The sequence below is a fragment of the Pygoscelis adeliae genome, unplaced genomic scaffold, assembly GCF_000699105.1.
Source record: "Pygoscelis adeliae isolate BGI_AS28 unplaced genomic scaffold, ASM69910v1 Scaffold308, whole genome shotgun sequence".
In the NCBI taxonomy this organism is placed as follows: domain Eukaryota; kingdom Metazoa; phylum Chordata; class Aves; order Sphenisciformes; family Spheniscidae; genus Pygoscelis; species Pygoscelis adeliae.
This window is the reverse complement of record NW_008825306.1, coordinates 866,899-889,074: the sequence shown is the minus strand read 5'-3', so window position 1 is coordinate 889,074 and position 22,176 is coordinate 866,899. Positions and strand designations below refer to the sequence as shown.

At 37.5% G+C, this 22,176-nt stretch overlaps 1 protein-coding gene across 1 annotated transcript in view; it reads left to right on the top strand.

Moving 5' to 3' along the window:
• Positions 1-15,591, top strand: part of GLTSCR1L (GLTSCR1-like) — a 36,649-nt gene extending 21,058 nt beyond the window's left edge. The window contains exons 5-12 of the mRNA XM_009330159.1: positions 1,977-3,680; positions 5,504-5,603; positions 6,847-6,944; positions 8,786-8,847; positions 8,977-9,122; positions 9,294-9,388; positions 10,867-10,969; positions 11,779-15,591. Of these exons, the coding sequence (XP_009328434.1) occupies positions 1,977-3,680; positions 5,504-5,603; positions 6,847-6,944; positions 8,786-8,847; positions 8,977-9,122; positions 9,294-9,388; positions 10,867-10,969; positions 11,779-12,581 (3,111 nt within the window). The 3' untranslated portion in view covers positions 12,582-15,591. The remainder of the gene's footprint in view (positions 1-1,976; positions 3,681-5,503; positions 5,604-6,846; positions 6,945-8,785; positions 8,848-8,976; positions 9,123-9,293; positions 9,389-10,866; positions 10,970-11,778) is intronic.
• The last annotated feature ends 6,585 nt before the right edge of the window (positions 15,592-22,176 follow it).

Genomic DNA, 22,176 nt, shown 5'->3' with positions numbered 1-22,176 from the left:
ACTCAGTGACTGCTTCCACCTTCCTATTGTAGAATAGTAGAACAGCTTAAGAGAGCAGAATATTCATGGAGCCAGCAAGAATAAGACTTTTGTTGGTAAGCAGATTCATGAAGTTGCAGAGGCACTAATTTCTTGCTGTGAAATGAGGATGGTGTTCTGCGTGGCTGTTCAGAATCTGAGCAGCAGTGATTCAGATGTTAGCTTGGAAGGTCCCTGATTCCAGTTCATGCACATAAAATCATTTTTGGATGTTAAACAGTCCTGGGAGCAGGGAATGAAACTTGAGATTCTTCATTCCAGTGGGAGAGTTTCAAGCTATTAATCTTGATTGCATGTAATATTATTTATTATTACTATTGCTATTATTAGTAGTAGTAATAGTTGTAGTGTTAGTACTAACTGGAATAGCATTAACTGGAGCCCTCTTAAGTTACACAGTCGTGAAAGATTTCAGATTGGTCATTGTCACTGGAGACAAGTTACAGATGCAATAGGGAATTCTCTACAAGAACCTGACAGTTACGAGTCCTAATAATGCCCTAGTTAGTGACTCCTTTTTGCTCTGCCTGATGGTAGCTAGGTACAGTTGAGAATCTGATTTTAAATTTTAGGTGTTCATGAGATGCAGACATCAAGACATTTAAGTACTAGTGTAATTCCTTCTGTTAACATTAAATGTAAAAACATTTATTGTAATTTTATAATTGTATTTTGAAAATATTTTACTGAATTTTAAGAACAATCTCTTAATGTTTTAAAACATTACAGAAGTTTTATAAACTACACAGGCTGATTCAGAAACAGATTGGGGTAAAATTCTGAATAAATATGCTTGGGGAACTGAAGTTAGGGTGGGGACATTTATTGCATGTGATAATTACGGCTTGCAGCATCTTCACACTGTTTATATGAGGTGAAAACGAGCGTCTATGACCTTCAAGGAGTGAAGGCTCGGGAGTATGAAGGTGACTGATAATTTCACACCCACATTTTCAATTTATCCTGACCTAAAAAGAAACTGGATGTTGTCTTTGAATAGTTGAGATACGATTTTGCAGTTTAGAAAAGTGTACTCTGTCTAACTTAAAAATATTGCAAGTATTATTATGCATTTAAATTTGTCATTCCACCTGTAGAAACCTGATACTTGTGTTGTCTAGAGTTTCTGGACATAGTTTTGTTTTAGGAAAATTCTATTGATCATAGACCAGAGTTAAGTAGGTTCTGATTTTCCTTAACACAGTATTTATGGATGTAGATTTGAAGGGTTTTTTCATTCAAGGTGCCACTTAAGATCACCTGTGGTTTCAATGTTTATCGTTCTTAGTAATCTTTTTACTAGCATAAACCACAAAATCTGTAGCATTGTTTTTCTTACTGCTTTGTTTCTGAAATTTTTCTAAACAAAGAATTAGTGTAATTCCTTAACTTTATGAAATGGTCGCTAGTTTGCACTGTGTGACTATAGAAATATTGGTAGGATTTTGGAGATGGATCTCATTTGATAGAGGAAGTCGGTGAAAGAGCAGCTTTCTCCTGTCTTTTCCCTGCTACTACTGTTGCTACTGAAACCTTGCCCCGATTGAGTTACAGTGGAGGTCTTTTCACTCCTCCTCTCTTCTATCCTTTTGTCCATACAGTACTCAGCTTGAGCAAGGGAAAATGGTATTTAAAGAGCATGTCACATCCTCTAGAAACAGTGCAGCTGCAGAGCTGAGTGCTGTGGAATTGGGAGATTTGAGAAGTGAAGGGAGAGTAGTGTCTCCAGCAGTCTGTTAAGAGGGCATGAGTGGGATGTAAGTGATGCACATGTTTATGCTGCCCCCACTGTATGGGATGAATGGCACCTTATATACATACTATGCAAAGAATATAATTTTGTAAAGAAAGTTTGCTTGCACGAAAAAAGGTTAATGGGGAAACAAGGTAGAGCTGGGAATTTATGAAAATTATTTCTTTCTTGTTTTGCATTTCAGAACACTGATCCTAAGTCGTCTGTAAAAGCTGTAAGCAGTCAGCTTGGAGAGGGGCCTAGTGATGGACTGCAGCTGTCCAGTAGCCTTCAGTTTCTTGAAGATGAACTTGTATCTTCTCCTTTACCTGATCTTACTGAGGATCAGCCTTTTGATATTCTTCAGAAGTCCTTGCAGGAGGCCAATATTACTGAACAGACTTTGGCAGAAGAGGCATATTTGGATGCCAGTGTAGGTTCTAGCCAACAGTTTGCACAAGCTCAGCTTCATCCTTCTTCATCAGCATCCTTTACTCAGGCTTCTAATGTTTCTAATTACTCAGGTCAGACGTTGCAACCTATAGGAGTTACTCAAGTGGTACAGCAACCTGTTGGAGCATCTTTTGCAAGCAATACAGTCGGTGTGCAACATGGCTTTATGCAACATGTCGGAATTAGTGTTCCCAGCCAGCATTTGTCTAACAGCAGCCAGATTAGTGGTTCTGGGCAGATACAGCTAATTGGTTCATTTAGTAATCAACCTTCCATGATGACCATTAATAACCTTGATGGATCTCAGATTATACTGAAAGGCAATGGTCAACAAACACCTGCAAACATGAGTAGTGGCCTGTTGGTTCATAGACAGACTCCAAATGGTAACTCGCTGTTTGGTAACTCAAATTCAAGTCCAGTAGCACAACCTGTAACAGTTCCATTTAACAGCACAAATTTTCAGACGTCATTGCCTGTCCATAATATCATCATTCAGAGGGGTTTGGCACCAAACTCTAACAAAGTTCCCATTAATATCCAACCAAAGCCTATCCAGATGGGTCAGCAGACTGCTTACAATGTGAATAACTTGGGAATACAGCAACATCACGTACAGCAAGGGATTCCCTTTGCTTCTGCAAACTCACCTCAGAGTTCAGTAGTTGGTCCTCATATGTCTGTTAATATTGTTAATCAACAAAATACAAGAAAATCAGTTACACCTCAGACAGTTAGCAATGCTGGAGGTAGTATTGTTATCCATTCTCCTATGGGACAGCCTCATGCACCTCAAAACCAGTTTCTCATACCTACAAGTTTGTCTGTTAATTCTAATTCAGTTCATCATGTCCAGGCCATAAATGGGCAACTTCTTCAGACTCAGCCTTCCCAGCTGGTTCCTAGCCAAGTGTCTGCTGAGCATGTAATGCTCAACAGGAACTCTACAAACATGCTGAGAGCCAACCAGTCGTATTCAGGACAGATGCTGAATAATCAGAACACAGCTGTTCAGCTTGTTTCCGGCCAGACATTCACAGCTCCTGGAAACCAAGTTATAGTAAATCATGGAACTTCACAAATTGTTGGTGGACAGGTGCCGCTGCAGCAGGCGTCACCAACGGTGTTGCATTTGTCACCCAGTCAAGCTAATGTTTCTCAAGGTAGATCGGGTTTTACTACGATGTCACCTGGGCAGTCTACGGTCTCAAATATGTCAGCTTCTAATCGATTTGCTGTTGCAAGTTCCTCTGGTTCAGTACATCCTAGCTTGGGACCATCAGTTCAGTCTGTCGCATCAGGAGGAAACTTTACTGGAGATCAGCTCACGCAGAACAGAACTCAAGTTCCTGTCAGTGCATCGCATCATCGTCTTCCAGCATCCTCTTCCAAATCTATCAGCACCTTTAGTCACACGTCAGTTGGAGTAACACAACAACAGTTCGCCTTTGGTCAGGTATGAAAGCCGCTTGAGAATATAGCCAAAGAAATGCTTCTAAGCTATGCCAAAATCTGGTTAGCAAAGTATTAAAGCTGGTGTTAATACAGAGAACATTAATTTTGCTAGTTTGTATTGTTACAAATACTGTGGAACTGCTGAAAATTACTGTAACCCAGAGATACCATTTCACTCTGTTTTCTGGAGTCTTATCACCGAGTGAATGAGTCTGTCACTTTCATTAATTCAGAAGATTTTGTTGGTGATTTACAGTAATATTTTCAGAACTGCTTAGCACTGATCTATTTCTGCTCCCATTTAAAGGAATGGACATTGTAAGATTATACAACTATGAGCTCTCCTGAAAATCTTACCGTAGAGCTAGATGTAAAGGCTCGGGTACGTTCTTAGCATTTACAAGTCTTTTGACCTCACTGAAAACTATGCATGTGTTTTCAAGGTTTGACCTATTCAAATTAGAGATGAAAAGGTTTCTTGGGTTTCTCTTTGTTATTTACCATAGAAAATTAATCTGTTAAAACTTAACCTTTTTGGCATTTTGCCCACTATAGTTTTGTGTGTCTGGAGCAGTTAGAAGCTTTCAAATTTGAAGCAAAGACAAGGCAAGAAGTGTCTCTTAGAATCCTTAACAGAAAATACCTTTTAAAGCAGTTTGTAAAAGTATAACATTTAAAAAATATTTTCTCTAAGAAGAGGTCTACTTAGTAATAATTAAAAAAAAATTTCTGAATTTACTTTTAAGGTGAGAATTGGTCTCTTTTTGTCCAGTTGATGCAGCTGCAGTATATATTCAACTCAAGTTTGGTTGTTTCCATAAGTGAACTTCCAAAGTCTGCCAATATTTAACTCAGTGGCTTGTCACACAATTGCAACAAGCTATTATTCCATTTCTGTCCTTTTTTTGCTTTTGGTTTTTTTTCCTTGGTCATTATAAAGTACTGATAATAACTGTCTCAGAATGCATTTGCACTAATTATCTTGGATCTTTCTCTTTTCCCAAGGGTCTGATGGGTTTTTTAACCAAGACCAAAATGGGCGATGAAATATTGTGTCTTAGAAAATAGTGTGTATTTAGAAAATAAGGGCAAATGTGTTGTAGAACCACGTTTTAGTCTTTGCCAAAACTGCTAGCACAGGTTGTAACATTTTGTTTGCAGATGAGTAATTTGAGGCCTGCCTGACCTTCTCTTCACGTGTCCACATCTTCCTATTTGTAGGATATGTGCTGGGTCAGTGAGTTTCAGCAGTTACAAAAGCATAATATTTCTTATTGCTGTAAAAGATCATTTTGGTTTTGTGCTGAAATTTCAGAGCTGAAAATGGGAACTACAGAGAACAAATTCTACTGTTTACTAGAATCTTTTTAGTTTGTTTGGACTTGCATTTTAAGTATTGTACTGTATTGTAAACCATGCATCATTTAATCGGTAAACACTGGACAGTTTGTTCCACTGTGTATCTTTTTGTTGTGGAGACAGCTTATTTAGTCATCTTGCAGTTCTGAGACTCTCAAAAGCTGAGCTTTCTGAGGGCCGCTTGTAGTGGTAATTCATGGTTCTTCTAGAATGTAGCTGGTGTATATTTGTACTGTTAGTGTAATTTCTATTCCTCTCTGATTTACTTCATAAAATTCTTGAACTTAGGAGGAATTGAGATGTCTGAAATTTCACCACTTATGAGTTTGAGGTTGCAAAAGGATGCGTAGAGCTGAATTTTAGTTGCCTTTCTTGCTTTTTTCCTGTGTTTGTTAAAGCTTTTGGTAAATATTTGACTGTGGGTGTTTTTTTTTTTTTTTTTTTATTTTAATGTATGTGACACAGAAAAAAGCTATGACCCAGACATCACCAGTTTCTGCATCGAAGACACAGGATAATTTGAGACAGCCTCAGCTAACAAGTCTTCTGAGCAACACACTATCAGGTCAACTAAGGTCTTTTTAAAATAATTTTCTTAATTTTCTCCAGCAACAGAAGTTGGCTCTTCTTCAATGTGTCAGACTTGCATTGATGGTTCGTGCTGTTAGGGTCCTAAAGGTTATCAGAATTTTATTTTTAGAAGAACGCAAACTAAATTTTTTAGCATTGAGTGCGTGCTCTTGTTTTTCCCAACCATGGCACTTCATTTTGTAGAGTGAAAAGTTGAATCTCCACAATAAGCAATTATTTCTCCCCTTCTATAAAATCCAAAATTGTACCTTCTTTCATTTTTCTTATTTTTTTTTTCAGCTTAGGAAAATAGAAATAAGTCATTTTCAAAATATGGACATCTGCTAAAAATTCTATGAAACTTCTAGACCCTCTCTTGTGATGGCTGCTTCAGATACAGAGGAAAGAAAAATAGCGATTACAAGGTTATGTGCAGGCTGTCATCACTCGATTTGTTTTTGAATGTGTCACTTTCTGTTAGAATAGTTAATGCGTTGTTCATGGCAAAATACTGGGCTTTTCAAGCAGCACCATGCTACTAAAAGAACAAAACCAATATATTCAAAAACGCAAAAATGCAGTAACCTTCATGTTCTCTTTGTACATAAGTAGCCCTTTCGAATAAGGTCCTATAATCTACCTTTTTCTTTTTCCTTGTGTACTGTTACATGCAAGCTGTCCAGGCAATTCTGTACAATCAGCACAGTGTGCTTTTTTTTTGGGGGGGGGGATTCTTATTTGTGTTGGTTGTAATGTAGCATGGCTGATAAGATGCTGTTTGAATTTCTGAGCAAGGCAATTGGAGGAAGTCTGCCTATCTAGAAAAACTAGAAAAAAAATTTATGATGCCTGCTGTCTAAATACTTTCAGAAGCTCCAGAAAAATTGTGTTTATATGCTTGAGGGAGGGTTAGTATTGAAAAGCTTGATAAAATGTACTGTATGATTTTCAGTAAATTGTTGGGACACTATACTTACGGTATTTGAATTTCTTCTTACATTGCAGTACTATGGTAGGAGATATCTGAGGATTTTTGTAGTTTGCAGCACAAAATATTAGTCCGGTTTCATTTTTATGAGCCAGTTTCTCCACAGGGTAGTTGCACTAACGCTTTTAAGCATATGAGATGTATCTTTCTCCTAGAAGCTAAAAACCGAAGTAAAATGATCAGGATAGGTACATGAAACTACTCTGTTCTTGCTTAGGATGACGGAGTCTTTTTAACCTATTTTTTATAGGACAGGACTCTGGAGGAAAAATCATACAGCAATCTCTAGGAACCGTACAGCCACAAGAAAAAGTAATAGGATCATCATCAGTTCAACAGAGTATACAGGTAGAGAATACTTTTATTTATGTTTCCCTTTCCCTTAAAATTTTAGTAAAGTTAGGGATGTTTCAACTCCATATTGATAATCTAGGAGTCCTTGCAGGTTTTTTTAGAGTATATGAAGTCACTCAAGCTTGTCAAATTCTACCTTGACATAATAAACGTTGAGTATTTTGCAAGTTGATATTCTGAATGCTGTTTTGAGATGTAATTCAGTAAGTGGAGTCTGACTGTACTGTTCCCTGAAGATAATTTCATATGACATAGCAATTCTTCATTGAGTTGCACATAAGTAGACCTACTCTTATCATTACTTCTCACAAACTCAGCTATTCTTCAGCTGATTGGGAGGGGATGGTTTGTGAGAAGTAGCAGAAAAACTCCATCTGGTCTTTGTCTGTTTTATTCTTTACTGCATTGTCTTCTTATCCCAGTGTATTTTTTTTTTATCACCACCAAAAGTTCTCCTATATATGGCAACTATGTACAAAAATTTAACACTATGTCCAGGGTTTGGGGCTGGAAGGGGAGGCCGGCTTTTTTGGAGAGGGAATACAAGAACTTCTGGAGGGATGCGATAATTGTTACGTTCATGGACTGAATAGCTGAGGGCAAGAAGCGAGGGTTTGAAGTAGGCTTGAAGGTGTGGGCTTCGTTGTGGATGGAACTAAACTACACAATCACGGAAGAAAACAAGAGGAGATCTGATTTAGAATTTTTGTTCCTTGCTGTAAATATATTTGTTGATGTAGCATGACATGAATGTTTTTCCCTGTCTTACAAGTAGAAAAACTTACTGTCTTACAAGTAGAGCAGAAGATACAGTAGTGCTCAATTATGAGTTCAGCCTGGTTTTGTAATTGTTGATCAGATGTTCATTCTCCTGTGGTGGTGAATACTTTTTGTGCTCTGAAGCTAAAGGCTTTTTGGCCCCCAAGTACCATTATAGTGTGCCTGCTGCATGCTGCTCCTACTTTGCTAAGAAGGATGCTCTGTACCACGTGCTTTTTTTGTTCCTTCTAACCATGTTGTAGTTCAAAAGAGCTTTCACACAATCTTTTTATAAATAAGTAACTTTTGCTCTGTGACCAGTTTCATTAGTAAGAATAGTTGACTAAAAATCCCAACAGCTTCATATTAAACAAAGACTATTTGATCCCAAATGGCTTCTTTGGGAGAATACTTGGATTGCAGTAATGCCTCTCATACGGTAGGATCGTGAGCCTTTACCACCTCAGAGAGCCTCACATCTTAGGACAGTGTTCCCTTGAAAAACCTTGGCTTCATAAATGTCTAAGGAAAGGAGAAGATGATGTAGGTCTACCTAATGGGTATATCTATAGCATCGACACTGAAACAGAATTCTTAGAACCACTTTCATCCTGCACTCAGCCACCGTGGCTTTTGAGAATTTAAGTACGCAACCTTAGCCTGCTTTCCTGACAGATACTGTAATCCATCAAAATCAGGCAAGATGACATCAGCTGAGAAATGCAGAGACAGTTCTTGAGAGCAGATTTCTTTGGAAAAGTTTCTAGTTGTACCTTTTCTTCTTTTCACCTGCTAAATTTGATACCCAACGTTTTTCCTAGTGAAGCATGTATATGCACTACAGTGGAATTTGCCTACAAACAACATTTCAGACCTTTGGTTTATTTAAGAGAAGTGACTTCCCTATTTCATTGATACAGTGCCCTGTGAAAATAGGAGATAGTTGAAAGTGTTTATACTTATGTGGTGGTTACACTTAGTATCGGTGATATACTTAATTGGCAGAAATAAATGCTGAAACTTAGGCTTTGCAAAGGAGGGGATATATTGTAATTTGTCTTTTATTTTGCACTTAGGTGGATGGTCATTTAGTTGGACAGAAAAGGCCTGCTGCTAAACAGTTAACTAAAGGAGCTTTGTAAGTCATTCTTCTTTTGTAATTTTTTTGCAGATGTTTCCTCTAACCTTCATTTCTTTTTAGGTTTTGTCAATGTATAAACTTCTGTTAGAGTATGTGTTAGTTATATATCATTAATTTTCCTTGTAGTATTCTACAGCAATTACAGAAGGATCAAGTGCATGCTGTGACACCAGATAAAAGTCGGTTCAGATCATTAAATGATGCAGTTCAGAGACTCCTTTCATACCATGTGTGCCAGGGATCACTGCCAACAGAGGAAGACTTAAGAAAAGGTAATTTCCTTTTTAAAAATGGGCAATACGTTTGTACTCAATGTATTTATTGAGAGAATTCTCTGTCTAAGTTAGAGCAATGAGAAAGGGAACATTTTTAAATTTGTGCAGGTTACTGAACCTTCTGGTTACTGAAGAACAGTATTTGAAAGTATACTCTTGTCTTTCTAGTGGACAGTGAATTTGAATCTGTAGCTACACAGCTTCTGAAGAGGACACAGGCTATGCTGAACAAATACAGATGTTTGCTTATAGAAGATGCAATGGTAAGGTGTATAACCCAGGTACATTTTATGTTTATAGGAGTGATTCAGTTTGTTAAAAAAAAATACATCTACAGGAAGGTGAGAGCATTACAATTTCATTTTGTGGATACTATTTATTGCCTTATGAAGGTGACAAATATATATATTCAGGTTTTAGAGGTACATATATATAGCCAGTGTACTTGTTATTGCACCAGCAGTTTCGGTGGCCAACCTGCATTTTTAAGTGTATGCACACATCTTAAAATCAGTGAAATGGGTTGAGTTTGTATTTCACATACTGCCTAAGTAAGGGTGCTGCTATATATAAGTTCCATAGACTTTTAATACACACAAACGTCTGCTCTCTGCCTACGCTTTGCTTTTGCGCTGAACAGGCTGTGGTAGTCAGACAGGTGATTTCTGTGTATTTTTGTGGTGATAGAGCCTGAAAGAATGTTGAAAAGCTCCTTTCAGAGGCCTCCAGCCATACTATAATTGGAGCTAAGTCATATTGCAGTTTAGGAAATCATTACTTCTCCTTAGTAGCTAGGTGGAGCCTCACATTTTCATCAGAAATGCTTCTGATTTAAGTGCTTTCACAATCCCAGGCGTGAGGTAAAAAGAAAACTGACAAAGTTACTTTAAGAATGTATTTTATAAGGATGAGGAAGTGTCATTGTGGCTTCAGATGTGCTGATTTTCAAGCCCAGAAAAGTTTTGAATTTGAGTATAATAGACATTTAAATCACTCTGCTTTAGAGACAGGAATACGTAATATAAGTGTTAATATGGTTTTGGAATCTAGCAGTCCCATTAAAAAAGATAACCATCAAATACTTGCAAGTAATTGCGGGTGCAAAGGAGGGATGGAGGTTAAAACCTGTTCTTTTAGCATCTGGTATGTTGTATGGTAAATCCCATTCAGCCATTTTGAAGAGGTTATTTCACATAATGTTCAGGTTTGGAACTAGTTGCCTGTGTTGTGACTTAGTAGCCAGTGAACTTTCTTCTGTGATGGATGGATCCATCTGGCTTGAAGGCATTGTCAGCAAATTGCAACTCAGCACTAACTAGTTAGAAGGATGGGAGGCAAGTGCAGGGAAGAAGCAAGATGATAGGGTGGTCCCATTGCAAGATTTTTGCTGTTTTTCGCTCTAAGATACTGTATGATGTAAAAAATTGTGGTGTACAGTGGTAAACATACTCAGTCCTGAAAAGGTACAGTTTTTACAATTAGAATAGTAATTCCTTGTTTTAAAATCTTTAACAAATAAAAGGTACCATAAAATGTGAATAATATTTTATGGTTGAGTTTCAGTAGTGGTTGAGGTCACAGTCAAGATCGTTGAAGACGCTGTGGAATTGTGAACATTCTCCACAAAATCTAATGAAAGACAATCTTTTTCTCTGAAGAGTAACTAAGCTATAAATGTTTTGATTTGGTACCAACGTATGAGTGACTACAGAGATGGTTGGTTTTTTTCCTTTTCCTGCAGCGGATAAATCCCTCTGCAGAAATGGTTATGATTGATAGGATGTTTAACCAGGAAGAAAGGGCATCTCTGACCCGGGATAAGCGTCTTGCACTAGTGGATCCTGGTAAGTGATGGTTAACTTCTGAATCTTGCAAAAGCAGCATAAGCATGGAGTGTTTAAAAATAGTTGTGGCCACAGTGAGGCACTGATTGCTAGGGATTCCAGTAATTGAAATACTGAATAAGCAGTTAGAATTTAAATTTTAGTAACTCCCAAATTCAACAATCTAGAGACACTGTAAGGTTGAAGGCAGTTATTTGGGGAAAAAATATATTTGGCCTGTTTGGCAGAGAAATATTTCTGAGTTTCTTTTGACAATAGTCATGACTCCTGCATGTTCTCAATTCTAGTAGGGAAGAATCTGAGAGTTCGCTGGCAGTAAGAAAGAACACCACTGTATGAAGCATGAATGCTCTTGTTCATCTTAATGAAGTCATGCTTTTGGAATGTCATAGCCACTTAAATGGCAGCATTTTTAACCAGACAGTTGAACGTAGCAACTAGAAACACATTATTTGTGTAAGATAACAGTTACTATTTGTTTAAATGTTCTGCGTATTCTGCATACTTTAAAAGATATTCAGAGGATGTATTGAAGAAGGTATTAGTCTTTCAAATACCATATTTAGAATGGTAGGAAGTGCCCTTAGTCTGGTTTTACAGTGCACATACATGCATAGTATGCTGATTAATTTGGTCATAATCTCCTACACTGGACGCAGCAGAACACTTAAGCATGTGTAAATCTCTTAAGAACGTGAATCTGTAGGCTGTGGATGTTATTTGAATTTTAATACTCACAAACTATGTTGGAGTGTCTGTTACTTCGATGTATAGGTAATTTAAGTAAAACGTTGTTACTTAATTTTCAGATGGTTATCAGGCCGATTTTTGTTGTTCTGCCAAACAATTTGATAAAACAGCTGAAGAAGCACAGTCCGGCAAAAGTGACCATCAGTCTAGCAAAACATTACCTTCTCGAAGTCAGACTACCAAAACCCAAGCCAGAGACCGACCAAAATCCAGCTCAGCAGAGTCCACAAATCACAGTAAACTTCCTCTAGTGCCTAACAACGTTCTGACACCACAAGAAGGAGTAGCTTCTACTAAAAAATCGGAGAGCCTCGCTAAAGCTTTAAAGTTTGAAAAAGCTAATTGTTCTTCTGAGGGCCAATATGTGGCCCTTTCTGAAGAAAAGATGGCTGGGAAAGATCTTGCCAAGTCCACTGAGAATTCTTCGAGTTCTGAAGACTTGTCAAAAACTGTGTCAAGAGGCGGTCACGGAACACACAATAAAATATCAAGGAACACAGTTCAATCTTTCTCAAAGGTAACGTGTAATAATTCCCTCCAAGACAAAACTCTGAGGAGCTCTCCAAAGAATGAGGTTTTACATCCTGATAACAGGAAAGGCTCTGGTGAACCCCAGCAAGACTTACTGCTCAGTAAGAGTTTAGAAACTACATTTAAAAACATCTTGGAACTTAAAAAAGCTGGGAGGGAGCCACAAAACGAGGCGACAAGTAGCGGTTCGGTTGAATTAGAATTTCCTAATTTTTCACCTATTGCTTCACAGGAAAACTGTCTGGAAAAATTTATTCCAGACCACAGTGAAGGCGTTGTAGAAACTGACTCTATTTTAGAAGCAGCTGTAAATAGTATCTTAGAGTGTTAATAGTTACAGTACCATGGACAAGTTATGTTTCTCTTAGCAGAAGCAAATGTGAATGACACCACAAGTACAGCCTGACATGCATTTAAGGTTAACCTTTCTAAACTAGATTCTGTTCTGTGTTTGAGAGCAATACTCATTGTGGTTACAGTGAGATATCCAAGTAAAGTTAATCCTTGTTAGAATGCAGTCTGTTAGGGCCTTACTATTTCAAGTATTATTATGATAGTGCTTTTGATAATTGTGCAGTACTGCAACATAACAAGGTTGCAGGTCGTTAGGCCCTATGTAATACGGTAATATACTGACAATCACAGTCATTTGAAAGGATATATTTATTAAGAAAATGTTTTTAAAAAGTGATGGAAGCAACAATTCTCCCCTAACCTTCTCTTCCACAAATCATCAAATTTTTAGTTTTTCTGGAAAACCCACTGTACCTCTATTCAGAAGTGATTATTTGCTTTGTTAATGAATCTGTGTTCTAGGATTCTTAAGTTGGAAGGATACATCAGTGTGTTTACACGGCTTCATAATTTAAACTTAAAGTGCTTTTCTATTGCTTTCTGAGCAGAAACTAGTACTTGATGATATATTTGTAGTGGGTAACTTTAGTCTGTGGGATGATATTATATGATCTTAGTCACAGTGGCATGATATGAAGTAATAAATGCTTGACTAAGGAAGGTAGAATGGAAGCCAGTAAATGGCAAAGTGTACAGGATGAGGCCATGATAGAGCCATGAATTTATATATATAATACATATATATGTTAACTCTTGAGGAAAAGATTTTGCATTTTATAATTGGATGTAGTCAGCCTTGAGTCTTTCTGAAGTGGTAAAAATGTTGGGTTTTTTTTTTATTTGTTGTTTGGTTTTTTTAGACCAAGTGTCAAAAGCACTTTTATTTGAAAACTGTTATGATATTTGTAGCTTATATTTTAAGAGGACATTAGCCTTACTTTGTTTAAATTTAAAGGCCAGTGTTTATTTTTGATTTTTTTTTTTTGCTTTTTGCTGTCAGAGAATGTTAAATCATCCACCGTAGCAGTCATAATTATCAAGATATGTACAGACCAAAGTCGATCAGCAATCCCATTGTTTAAACATATCGAAAAGTGTGTAATTATTAATTCCTATTGTAGAGCCAAGTGAAACCATTGCATGGTTTGTATTTGGCTTGCTGTCATGTTGTTAAGATAGAATCCTATTATTTTATTTATTTATTTTAATCTATGACATCTTTTTTTTTGCTGCCCATGCTGCTTTTTCCTAGTTTACTTTGGTCATGAGTGCTTTTGTGCACATAAGTGCGCTGACGTTTGTCACGTGCATGTAGTACATATGTCTGCTCAGGAGGATATAGCTGTTGTGGTTTCTAAGGTATGCTCGTGTTCTCCCCCAGGCCTTCTCCACAATTTCTTAGAAAAATTACCAGCCATTTTCCAGACTTGCTGATTACAATTTTCATAATAGAGAGGCTCATTGTGACAAGCTGTGGTTGTCAGTCAGATTGCCAGGAAAGAAAACAGAAGGTTTTGCTGTCATGTAATTCAGTCCATCTGAATAGCGCAGAAGAAAGCAGAATTAGATCCTTGTGACAGTAGAAGATCGTAGCGCAACTCAGTGTTGAGCTACAGTCCACTGTCTGACCACTAAAGGAAAAGAAATCTAGAAAGCAATGTGAGAGAGATGAACTTACTTAAAATTCATTTCCCCTTCAACGTGAACGGAAATACTGGTTTTGTATGTTACTAATTGCCATTTAAAAAAATTGTGCCAATTTTAAACTACATGTTTGTAAAAACCAAACATTCCCAAGTGTTGTATAAAATGTTCAAGGTAATAATAAGTATTGCCAGTTTTAAATTTCTAGTTAGGTGTCCATAGAATAGATTCTCAGGCGGTTAGTTGTTTTCTTATTGGCAAAACTGACAATACAGTCTTCACCTATTGCCTTTTTAGATTTCATAATATGCTCATGGCTGTGTATCCTGATGCCTATTTTATCATTTTGGACATTCAACCGTTCTAAGCTATCTAGGAAGGAAAACAGTAAGTTACACAGCTGTATGTTAACCAGTTAAATTTTTCTTTTATAGGGAAAAAAAGAAGTAAAGTTGCACATTCATTGATCCGCTTGCTTTTTGTACCACCTCAAAATGGGTATGGGGTTTCCAGCCTCTCTACAGCAAATACATAATTGAAGTATCAGGCTATGTGTCTTCTGTTGGATCTCATTTGGGGATGGGGGACAATGGTGTATAAAAAATGACAAATTACAAAAAGTCATCATGGTTGAATTGCTCAGACACATTTCTCTGAACTACTTACGAGAGGAACCCATTGAACAATCCTAGCAAGACTAATCTTAGATTGTTAATGTTCTGTTGTTCACTCCTTTGAATTCAATTCTAAAGGAATTCTGGTACGTGGTGAAGCAGTAAATGAAAGAATTGTATTTTTGTTGTGCTTAAAAAAAAAAGTATGACTTTATTAATCATATGGGCTCAAGTCCAGCAAAGTATTGTGAATGTGCATGACTTTAAACATGTTTTCATTATTTTGCTGGATCAGCGTTGTGATTTCAATGTTATTTAATACTGCCTAATACTGAAACAAATTTTAAACTGGCAATTAAGAAAACTATGTTCGTTTTGAAGATTTTAGTATAATTTATCTGTTAGATTAGGGAGGCCTTACAGACTGACTTCACTTAAAGAGGATGTGTCACTTATTGTCAGTGTGGTATGGACTTTATTTGCTTAAATACCTTCATTTGTAAAGTATGTCTCACTTGAAATTGCTTTGTATACATTTTGTAAAAATATTTATAAAATGTTTTGTAAAAAAAAAGTATAACAAATTGCAGTTTATTTTGTTATGTTGGATAAATACTGTTAAAAGACACAAGTCAGTAAATATATTGTTAATCCATGGATAGGAAATGTTTAGTTGGAGATTACAAATTGAAACAACCATTGCAATACAGCCAAAGATTTGGGAAAAAATGTCTATCTGTGATTGTCTTGATTTAACCAAGTTGAATATTTACATTTCCGAAAGAGGATTGTTCTCAGTTTTAAGTAATATGGTTGCAAAATATTCTTACTCCTGTGCTTTTTATAGTGCAGCCCTGTTATAAAATACTTAATAGGACAACTTTCCATACTCTTTATGAATCTTTCTGAACATACGCTATTAGGACTTCGTTCATGTGGCGTTACAAGTACATATAGTAATGTCGATCTCCAAATAACAAGATTTCCAACGGTCCTGCTCTGTTGTCATTAGAAGTCTTGCCATGTTGAGGTTGTTGAGACACGCTCTCCTTCTCCAGCATGTTTTCACAAGATAGAGGCATCATCTTCCTGATACCTCGGGGAGATAGAAGAAAAGAGAGGGATTTTGTTACTCAGCTGGATGGCCACCTCATCCATACTGCAGGTTTCTGAGTTGTGCCAGTTGTGTTTGGTTATAGATAACCTGTATTTGCAGTATTTCCCGTTCCTTCCTTTTGGCTGTGAGAAGATGTTACAATCGCTGGTGATGTAATGCTTCTTCCTACTTGTAGAGGGGTGATGAACCTTTTCTTACTGTGATGGAATTTTTCAGAAAGTATGCTGAGATTCTGATCTAGTAAAGCTCTTATGCTTGGAACGTCAACACTGTGTTTTTGGAGGCTATGAAAGTGAAGGGTTGGTGAGGTGCGCTGCCTCTCAACTTGGAGTAGGGCTTGCAGTGTTGAAAGGTAGAAATCTTTATGGTTAGTATTCACTATTTTGTCAGTGAGACAAAATAAACATGCATTTTGAATGCTTCTCACATGGATTCAGACAGTAACAACATGAATAAAATCGGTTATATATTATTTTAATCTCTGGGTTAGGATGGCTAAGCATCTTGGAATTTTTTTTCCTCTTTGTCATATCCCTGTAGAATTACCAGGCAAACTTTCTGGATTGGGAAATTTTTGATGTACAGTTTACCGTGCAGCTGTCTTCACCTCAGAGAATCTTTTTGTTAGAAGAACATGGTGTATTTTTTTAATTGCCTTTCAATAGCATTTTTATGGTGGGGTTTGTTATGTTTATTCCAATATTTGGGGCAGAATTTCTGAAGATTTGGGCATGCACATTAACGCATAGCTTATTTAACAAGTCAGACCACCTTTAATTTTGAGGATCCGTACAGAGAAAAAAAAATGCCAGAAAAAGCTTGGCACAAGGAAAGGTACGTAATTAATTTTAAACCTTAGAGAAATTCCTCTCTTCTTCAGGAAGTGTTTTCTTTATCAGCCTTTGAATTTTTCCTTTAGAATTGTACACACTTCTTCTTTGGAGTTTTCACAATGATATGTTTGTCAGACAGCTTCAAGAAATGCAAGAAATTGTCTTCATGACTTGGGGGTCACCTGTCACTTTGGTTAAAGAAAGTCATTGCAGAAAAGAAGCAAGTTCCAGTGAAGATCTGAACAGCAGCAGCTTTGGTGCACGGATACAATACACTGTACACAGATTTCAGATTGCAGTTGTGGTGGGTATACTGAATTACTGGTTTATAATTTATGGATCGGCATTTGTCCTTCTGTGCTACTAGTCTTGCAACTAGTCACTGTACTGGAAGTAGAAAAAAATGTATCCATAATAACTAGTTGCAATAGGTAAACACCAAGCGAACTTGAGCAACCTTGCTGTACTAGGGAAGAAAGAGAAAAAAACACAAAGTGTCCAGCTGAAGCAATATTTTTGGTGTAAAAGCAAAAACCTCTCAAGTTCCCATGTTGTGTGCTGAGCATAAAACCCTGCTTTATTTCTTTCTAGACTTGATACTATACACTTTTGTGGGGAAAAATGTTTTACAAATGGAGGAAGAAGCCAAATCGGAATTTAAGGCTCTTCTGTCATACACTCTTTGCTTGGCCTCATAAGCTAGCTTTTGTTCAGGTGGGTGCCATTGTTTCTGCAGGTTATTAGCCTTCTGGAATGTAGTGCTCAGTCTTCATTGCTGCTTTTGCACTGCAGGATTTTTTCGAGGAATTTCTTCCAGGGTTTTGGTTTTTTTTTGTTTTTTTTTTTTCCCCTTGGAATCACAGAATCGTTTAGGTTGGAAAAGAGCCTTAAGATCATCGAGTCCAACAACCTAACACTGCCAAGTCAAATTAGGTGTTCTCATTTGAGGTAAATTGTTGCAACTATATTAGTGAAACAACAGCAATTTCAGAATTCAGTGCTTTGAAGGGGAAGCAGGTTAGTTAGTCCATGCTGATACATCTAGACAGCTTTTAATGTTTCAGTTAGCTTTTTGGTCTATGTAGCTTTTCATTACACAGCGTAGTCATACCAGAGGCCAGATTTTCAAAATTACCCTGAACTCTTGGCTATACAAGTTCCTTACTGTCACATGTCCATTACAACTTGTGAAGATAGCGATGTTTCATTCTAATTAATTTACCAAAACAGGCTTGTCCTGATAGAATTCCACTGTCTCAGCACACCACTGAGGTGGAAGTAACGTAGACCTACCTCTGACATTCCTTTCTAGACCCTTGGCACGTAGGGCCTGATCCACAGTCTGTTGAATCAGTGGAAAGATTATTTCAATTAAGGATTATGCTGGTAATACTTCTCTTTAAAAAATAAAAATTAAAAAAGCATGAAATCTAGTTGATAGAATATCCTTGGGTGGAAGGCGATGCAAGGACTCTCAGATTCTCCAGCGATGACCATCTCGGCACTTCGGTAGGTAGCATTATATAATTAACGGTGTTATTTGGGGTGGCGATTGAATAAAATGTTTCCATATAAGCAGGCTGCTAATTTTTTCATCTAGACATTATACACTTTTAATAATTACTGCACAGTTCTGAAAATACAAAGCTTTACTCTTTCCTGTGAACTTTGACTCCAAATGTTCATACTGAGATGTGAAACCATGTGCAAGTCATGGTGAGAAATTACTCCAAGTAGTAACGTCGGGTAAGTGGTACAGTGGCTGGAATTACAAAAAATAGTTTACATTTATATGAGGCTAAAATCCTGTCTGGATTATTGTGATTAAAACTAAAGTTCAGCAGCCGAAACGAGATTCGGAAATTAGAAATTGTGAGGTTTAATTGGAGAAGTACAAGGTTGAAATCATTAAAACGCATCTCATTCCTAAGCTGTGTCTCAGCAGTTGGATTCTCATTGACTTCAAGCTCTGGGAATTACTTCAGAGATACTCCAAACTGACAGCTTTTTGAAACTATCACATGGCACATAAAAGACACTAGGAAAAAGATGCTTGGTTTTTTAAACTTTTCATATAACTTCCAAAGCTGTAATCACAAACTATGCCATTATTTTTGTGAGTGAAGTCCATTTGCTGACAAGTCGGGCAGCTAATAGGCTTCGAGAGAGCTGCATGCAGCATGTACTTGTTTGCGTACAGAAAAACTCAGCTGAAGAAAATTTGGCCCGATTTGGCTTCAGTGGTTACTGTTGGAAGTCAAGGCGCTAATACTACAAATACGGGTATTTAGATGCTTTTCGTACACTGCAGCATTCAGCCACTGGGCCAGCACTGACAAAATACGTATGTAAATGTCTGTTCTGTTCTCTAGAGTACTTTTAAGTGATGTAAACAAGAATATTTCTTCACTATTACTGAATTTGAGTAACTTTTAAAATGCAGTTTGAAGCTGATTTCATCTCGGGTTAGAACTTCTCATTCCAAAGTGCAGTAATACACTGCAACTATATTTCAATTATCTAATAGATGTTTCAGGCTCTTTTTTTTAGCCGTACTGTGGTTGGTGTGTGTGGTGCATATCCTTTAAGCGAGCAGCAGCAGAGAGTGACACTGTTGGAAACCTGCTGTAGTTCATTTCACAGCCTGATATTGCTAGGTGTACCTGAGGCTGATAAATGGCAAACAGAATAAAAATGCACGTGGTTAATATTACTGAGGTTGAACAATTCGATTTCACCTTGCTTTCAAGGTAAAATTAATCGGGGAATAGGGGGTTTGGAAGGCCCCTGTTAACAGGGGCCAGTAACAGATCAGTCTGCTGTGCCTGTGAAGGGTTGGATACAGAGTGCTCAGGAACAGGGGCTCGGAAACCTTTGTGTACGGAGACGGAAATTCAGATGAAGCTGCAGGAGACGAGGCTCCAGGGTTTGGAAGGAGATGAGCAGGAAGGCAGGTAGGGGTGTGTGTGTGATGGATTTTATGGGGACCTTTGAGATTTGAATGACTAAATTTTAAAAACAGGATGTATTGTACACACAGGAAGTTGTATGGGGTTGTATGCTTTTCTGTATTAGATCATATAATTAACATCTTAAAAAATTATTACGCATACTGCCTTTTTTGCCCCTTGCACCTCTGAAAATACCTGGATGATACCGGGTGAAGAATGAATTTAACAACATAGTGAATATCCTACTTGGATGTAGATTTGTATGTCTTACTGTTGCAAGGATGGGCTCAACACACAGTTTGAAAGCTGGTTGTGAAAGAACATAGCTAATACGCAAGGTCTGGTTTTAAATTGAGCAAGAACATTACTAAAAATTTTGAGTAAACTCCAAAATACTGTGGAATTGGGGAAGTGTTTTCATGATGCTGAATGAGCATCATTGGCAACGTACTCCTTACCAAGAGGTAAGGAAGGTGTGGAATGTGTTTGCTACTATGCTGTTGTTTTCTGAGGTGAAATTTTCCCCACTGGTAGAAAAGAGCAGGTTTTGAGTTTTTAGTGAAAACGTATGCAACCTTATGACGCCTGTAATAATTAGTATTCAACTTACAAGAATGCATTATGTTACTTTTGCCTTTTAAGGAGGGTAATTTTAGTTCTGTGACAACCAGTCTGAGAGTTAAAACTTAATTCCCAAGGAGCTGAAGACCTGCTTTTTTTTAAAGTTGAATTGCACCACATTTGATTTGTCAAAGCCAAAAGAGGTGCCACCCGCTCTGATTTTTTTTTTTTTGTTGTTGTTGTTTTATCCTTTGGCAATGAAATTTGAAGCCCCTGAGTAAATAAGCATTCTCAGATACTTCTAGCCTTAAGTCACGTTGACCTGTTTCTGCAGCGGTGTTCTGTCAGAGACTGCCTGGTTTAGTTCAGAGCCATTGTGATTAAGCGGGATCCCACAAATAATCATAACTGTTCACCTGTACTCCCATTTTCCTTAAGTGAGAGAGAATAACTGTTGGGGGAATTTAGTTTTGTGTCTTTAATTTGTAAACGCTCTAGCTAAGGGACCCCCTTTGCTATTTGCATGCAGATGTGTTTAGCATCTACCCCAAGCAGGGTGAAGGTATTTTCTTTCTTACCTGGCTAGCTTAGTAGAAATAAATACTAACCTAGATATCAGGGCAAGATTGTTGGTGACAGTGAAAACTGGAAATGTGATTGTTGTTGTTTTCCCCCATCTGCCATGCTCTTTCAGACCTGAAGGTGCTAATACCAGTTTTACGGGTACAACTCTGATACCAGGGTCCAGGCACAGAAAGAATGCGAGACCGAAGGTTGGAGTTAACCATGCCGTGAATGGTGAGACCGGGTTTAAAGGAGCCTCAAAACGTTCTAGGCAAATGCAGTTCTGTTTGTCTGTACTGCAATCCAAAGGCAGTATTTGACTTGAAATCCACTTTTGGTGTGTGTGTGGAGAGGAAGAGGAAAAGGAGCAGACATAAATTGTTAAAGGTCCGTTGTTTTTTTAGAACAGCCAAAAAATCAGGATTTTTGCTTGCTTCTTGCTTCCCCTCTTTTACTTAACAAGGCTGCAGAAGCTTTGGCATTGATGAGTTGACTAAGTCTTCTGTAAAAGGTTTAAAAAAGAAAAGGGAGGGTGGAAAGCAGGACACTCAGCTGTGTGTGTCAGTTCCAGGGGTAGTTCAGCAGCATCAGGTTCTGCGCAAATAAACGGTAGGTTTCAATTGTCTGCTGCTAATTATCACCCAAATTTGATTTGCACGCTCTTCAAAGGGACTCATATCTTTCCATTTAGTTATTTGTTTCAGTGCGATGAATCTTTAATTCAAACGTGGGTCAATTTCCAACTGGAAAAAAAAATGCGAGGAATGTGTTTATCCGCGGTCATATCAGTGTCTCTCTTTAGTTTTATATATATGGTGATTCATGGCCTCGGTGGGGAGGTGAATTTGTGTCAATCCACGAATTGGCTTTGCCTGTTTGGCAAGTTTGTAAAGGGTTTGGTCAGTCGCAGAAGGGCTTAAATAATTGTGCATAATGGGATGGTTCTGGTGGGCTTTGAGTAATGAGGGGAAATCTTAAAGTTGTACAGATGTAACAACATCTCATTCTGAGTATATTTTTTTCCCCAGATGTTATTTTCCCTTATGCAACATCAGGTCAGTTGGTCCTTCACGTGCACATTTTTTCTACTCCAGTAATTTTCTTTTTAGTCTTTATAGGCAGGGTATTTGTTCCTCTTTCTGTAGTGATGCAGCCTGAAGTCTCTGAGGGCATTGAAATAGTGGTTGCACGCCTTTCCTCCACTAAAAACATCAACTACAAAATATAGGCCTATAATGAGAAAATAAGGCAATTCAAAAAACGTCTAATGCAGTGATACTAAACAGAT